This window comes from Fukomys damarensis, unplaced genomic scaffold, assembly GCF_012274545.1.
Source record: "Fukomys damarensis isolate Sample0158 unplaced genomic scaffold, DMR_v1.0_HiC HiC_scaffold_27, whole genome shotgun sequence".
Lineage (NCBI taxonomy): Eukaryota > Metazoa > Chordata > Mammalia > Rodentia > Bathyergidae > Fukomys > Fukomys damarensis.
Genome location: NW_022900939.1, coordinates 47,655,765 through 47,661,645, shown reverse-complemented (window position 1 = coordinate 47,661,645; position 5,881 = coordinate 47,655,765). Strand labels below are relative to the sequence as shown.

General features: G+C 34.5%; 1 protein-coding gene across 1 annotated transcript in view; it reads left to right on the top strand.

The window, feature by feature from the left end:
* Window positions 1-5,881, top strand: part of Znf451 (zinc finger protein 451) — an 87,165-nt gene that overhangs the window by 39,626 nt on the left and 41,658 nt on the right. The window contains exon 5 of the mRNA XM_010617931.1: window positions 742-867. Coding sequence (XP_010616233.1) covers window positions 742-867 — 126 coding nt within the window. The remainder of the gene's footprint in view (window positions 1-741; window positions 868-5,881) is intronic.

Genomic DNA, 5,881 nt, shown 5'->3' with positions numbered 1-5,881 from the left:
CCTTTTTTTTTTTTTTTTTTGGTACTGGGGATCGAACTCAGGTCCTTGTGCTTGCGAGGCAGGAGGTGGAACCACTGAGCTAAATCCCTGGCCTCAAGATAGTCTTTTAATTGATATGTTTGGACCATTGACAAAGTAAGTGATTAGTTGGATTCATATCTATCATTTATTACTGTTTTTATATGTTGCCCTCTTTGTTTCTGATTTTGTCTTTTCTGCTTTTTTTTTTTTTTTGTGATTCTTGAATCCTTTGTATGATTCCATTTTCTCTCTTAGTATATCAGTTATACTTGCCTGATCTACAAAATATCACATAAAATATAAAATGCACAAGACAGAGCCAACCATGGTAGTGCACACCTGTAATCCTAACTAGGAGGCTCAGGCAGTAAGATGGCAAGTCTGATTCCATCCTGGGCAAGCTGTAGTGACTTAGCCCCTGTCTTAAAGAAAAATCACAAAAAGACCTGGGATGTAGCTCAGAGTGCAGGCCCTGTGTTCAGTCTGCAGTACCTCAATAAATGAATGAATGGCTGAAGATGTAGGTGTGTGGTAGTGCACCTGCCTTGCATGCTTAAGGTCCTGGTTCAGTCTTAGGTGACAAACATACACAAAGTAGGTTCCTAGAAATATATTAACAAAGTAAATGGTTCCTTAGTATAATAGCTGTTTGATAAATATATGTATTTTATCTCGATGTCAGTTTTGTATTAAGAATGAAAATTGCTTTTTTCATTATAGGAGAATTTTAAATTTAAAGATTATATTGACCACCAGAAGGATAAAGTTGCTTTAACTCTAGCTCGTCTAGCTCGCCATGTTGAAGTGGAGAAACAGCAAAAAGAAGAGAAGAATAGAGCATTCAGGGTATGTGGCTGTTTTAATTGCTGTTTTATTAATTTATCATTTTGTGTATAAAAATGCAAAGATAGATTTTTTTTTTTTCTTTTGGTACCAGGGATTGAACTCGGGTCCTTGTGCTTGTGAGGCAGGCAGCAGCACCACTGAGCTAAATCCCCGGCCCCTTATAATAGATCTTTAATGAAAAGTTTATGATTAAATCCACGTTCAACATGCATTGATTTAGTAGTGATTCAAAATAGTTTACATCTCTGTTTTTAGTTTGTTGAATTCTCATATAGATATATAGGAAAAGAAAAATAGAATTGTGTATATTATGTTTTTGAGAACTGAAAATCATGGGATTTCTCAAGACATGAGCAATTAAGGGCTTTAGGTTACTTTGTCACAGTGAAAAGTTTCTGTCAGGGCTTTTATACAGTGAGCTCTATTGAAAAGTTATCTTTATTTGCCTCACAGAGTCAAACCACTTTCTCAAGCTTCAACCTGTCTCCAAATTAAATGGTTGATAAAAAGAAAAAATGTGAAGCGGGGTGTAAAGAATCTGTGGAAAATGATGCCTAGTTAAGAGTCAGTCTTGTGTGCTGTAATGTCTTTCCTTTATTTGCTTTGGAAAGCACCAAATGACATGAAAGCACTCCATCAGTGCTGACAAATGTCAGCATTCTGTTTTGTCAGATGTGCTGCGTAAAAAGCTCAGACTGGAAGTCAACATTGGAGATTCAACGATAGCTCTGCCAGCAACTGTTTGAACCTTAGAAGGTCACTTAATTTTTTTTCCACTGGTTATTATAAATATTTCTGTAGCCTCTGTTTTAGTATCTCCTAAATTATGTAATGTAAACTAATTTTTAAATTTAGAAGGTTAGTTTGGGGACTTTATGGTATAAATTAGACTGTGATATTTTAATTATATGTTTAAAATGTTTTTTCCCCAAAACCACATTCTTTCTGTTTTGGCAAACTCTTCAGTTTTAAGGAAGCTTTATATCCAAAATTATGTTACTGTATATTTGTGTTGTTTTATGGGTCATTTGCAATCTGTATTTCTTTTCCCCTGATTTCTCATGAGAAGCTGGCTTCTTTTCCTAGGTCATGATGTAGCTAGTAAAGTTTTTGTGATAAACTCAGAATTTTATATAGTTGTCAGGACAACTAAGATTTTTTTCAAAAGAAGTTTCAGCCTCCAATCATGTAAATATTTATTGTATTAAAGATTTTACCTTAGCATTGAAAAAATATTTTTGAAAATTGGAAACTAAAAATTTTTTGCTTAATCAGTTAATAACCTCCCCCCGCCAAGCAAATTCAGGACTTTGTGCTTGCCATGCAGGTATGGTGCCATTGAGGTAAATCCCTGGCCCTTAAATTTTATTTTTTATTTTTTTCTTCCTTCTTCTTCTTTTTTTTTTTTTTTTTTTTTTTTTTTTTTTTTTTTTGTGCCAGGAATCGAACTTAGGACCTATGCCATTGAGTTAAATCCCCGGCACCAATTTTACTTTTCTTAAAGGAAGAAAATTTATCAAAACAGATGCTTTAGTCTCTTGCTTGATATTCATCTATGATTTTTTTCTTATTTGTTTTCCTCATTGATAAATTGAATTTTAAAACTAGAAAACAAAACACAAAAAACAGTCAAACAAAAGATATCCAGAAAGAAAACTAATGAAATGGAAATAAAAGTAATTTTTGAAATTCTAGTGAGTGATAATTCTAACTAAAAATAGAGAAAATATCTTCTATTTTAGGTGTTTGGGAATTGTTGGTGTCCATAAAGTAAGTTCTCATTTTTTTTGTGATAGATTTTATTTTTCCTTTTATTGAGTTTATTGGTACAATCTAGGTATACAGTACAGTTACATTATTGGGATCCTGTACTTTTACATGATAGGTCTTGATTCTCATTTTTCCCCCTTGTCCCTGCCCTGCCTTCACCCCCTCTTCCCCTCCCCATTTACAAACACTTTATTTCCATTTTTTCAATTTCTCATATTTTTTTCCTCTCCCTTATTACTTTTCCCCCACCTTTCCCACTTTTCCTACACCTTTAGCCCTTTACTTCCTATTTCACATTATTAATTATCTCATTAGGATCCTGTGTACTATTATAGTGTTTCACAGCAGAGAAACTATTCAGTATTTTGGTTAAAGAAATCTCTGTATGAACATCAAAAATAGGGAATCCTTTAGGACACCAACTAGCCACAATAAAAAAAAAAATCTATACCTAGACATATAATAATCAGGATCCCAGAAACCCAACAGAAGAACAAAATACTACAAGCAGTAAGAGAAAAGAAACAAATCACATGCAAAGGAAAGCCCATCAGAATCACAGCAGACTTTTCAACACAAACCCTTAGGGCAAGGAGAGCCTGGAGTGAGATATTTCAAGTACTAAAAGAGAACAACCTCCAACCTAGACTGATGTATCCTGCAAAAACTCTCTTTCAAAATGGATGGGGAAAGAAGATACTTCCACGACAAAGAACACCTGAGAAACTACATGAATACCAAACCATCACTACAAGGAAGTCTAAACAAGATACTAGAAAAAGACAATGAGGGTAACAACACCATGAGGCCCAACAGAGCAAATCAAATAGGCAAGGCAAGAAACTAAAAGGAGAAGGTGAAAAAGTAAAAAGAGTCAACAAAAGGCCAATAACAGGACAATACTAAGTCAGTACATATCAGTTATAACCTATACAAGAAACAAGAAACACACCTAGTGCAAAAAGAAGCCCATAGACTGAAAGTGAAAGGATGGAAAACAATTCTCCATGTGACAGGAGCCCAGAAAAAAGCAGGGATAGCAGTCTTATTTGCAGACAAAGCAAATTTCAAACCAAAACTGATTCTAGCATTATTGATGTAGGACGGTACTGTATCATAACTCTGTGAATGTAAAATATCTTGTACCTGCTTTATGATACGTAGTAGTGACTGTGCTTTATCAGAGCTATTTTTAAAGATATTACTCTAGAATGTTCTCTTTCCAGGTGATGATTAAGATGCTAAAAAAAAAAAATGGTGCCAGGTACCACAACAGCAACAAAACTTTGCTGTTATCTGGATATTATTCTTTTATTTGTTTTTTTGTTTTTGTTATATATATATATATAAAATTTGAATGTGATAGATTTTAAAGGGGGAAAAATTTTGTTAAAGTCCTCCCTGGAAACTTCACTTTCAGAGAGCAGGCCTTATGCTGACCAGTTGACTAGCTCCCAGATTTAATTATTTATAATGAGAAATTAAAATGACTTGGAAGGACTGTATCCCTAGAGTATGTGGAAGTACCTTTGGAACAGAGAAGGGTGACTGATTTCATACTGTTTGCAGTGAGTAAATGTTCTTGAGCATTGATTGTATATGTTCACAGAGTTCAAATTCTATGGTAAGAAATGCCAGAGAAGTTTCTAAAAAGGTCACTTTCAATTATTAGAAGTTGTTTAAGTACCAGCTATTAGCTGATATATAGTAATACTTAATCTTCATTATAGTACTTTAATTGGAGAGTTTTTATTGTGATGAGTTTTCAAAAGGATGTGGTGATTTGTGACATTGGAATACTGCATACTTCATGAATAAAAAAATTGTAGTGCACCTTGACATCTAGGACTAGGGGGTCCTGCATGAAAGGGACCTTTAATATTTTGTACTCAGGGCTGGGGATTTAGCTCAGTGTTTCTGCCACCTGCCTCGCAGGTACAAAATCCCAAATTCAATCCCTGGTACCAGACCAGTATTTCTACACTTAACACAGTTGATTGCAGAGAATTTTGTCTGAGCTATAAAGTATGTATTTATTCATTCTTAAGTACTGTTATCTTTCAACATTTGCAAAACTCTCAAATATCAAAATTTGTGACTGCTCAAGTCCCTCATATAAAATAACGTAGTATATATGGTGTTAGCTACTCACATCCTCCCTTGTTCTTTACTTCATCTCTAGATTGTTGATAATATTTACTATAATGTAAATACAATGTACTTGTTCCACTGTACTGTTGAGTGAATAATAAGAAAAAAAGTATGTGCATATGCAGTACAGATGCAATTTTTTTTATCCCACAGGTTTTAGTCATAGGTTGGTCAAATCCATGCATGTGGAACATGAAGGCTTGACTGTAATAGAAATCTTGTCAAGAGCAAGAATGATGTACTCATTGAGTGCATGAATTCTAGAACCTGATTGCCAGAGTTTGGATCTTGACATTGCTATATATTGCCACTAAATTTATTTGACATCTCTGTACCCCAGTCTTCATAAAATGAGAATAATAGTAGTACCTATGCCGTAGCGTTGTTATAAGAATCAAAGCTGAAGTCCTTTCAGAATAGTGCCTAGCACATGGCAGGATGTCAGTATTGTTATAATACAGCATGATTAGAGAGTAGAAACAGATTTGTGGGTGTTATAACTGGGAACATTTAGAGACTTTCAGCGGTTTAACGCATTTGGTCCTGGTCTGTGGCCTGTTTTGTAAATGCAGTAGAGGTTTACTTCCATACTTGTTTGCATACTGTCTGTGGCTGCTCTTGTGCTACAACAGCAAGTTAAGAAGTCGTACTAGAAACTAGCCTGCAAAATCTCAAATATGTACTGTCGGGCCCCTTTTGGAAAAGGTTTGCCAACTCTTGAGCCAGATAGCAACAAGTGCTTTATTCTGGCATATATAGTAAATGCCAATAACTGTCTGATATATTATTCATTGAGCAAATATTTATTAGGCTTCTCTTTATTTCCAATCCCAGAGATAGCCTTAATAATATTTAATATATAGCCTTTTGCCCTCTTCAGATGTAGTTGTATATAAAGTAAAATTATTTGTTAGTATTTTGACTCATTTATTTAATTTCTCATCTGCTTGATAGTAAAGGTATGTTCTCATAGCATTATTTATTTTTTTTTGGTGGGGAGCAGTAATGGGGATTGGACTCATGTCCTACTGAGATACAACCCTATCCATATGTGTGTGTGTGTGTGTGTGTGTGTGTGTGTGTGTGTGTGTGT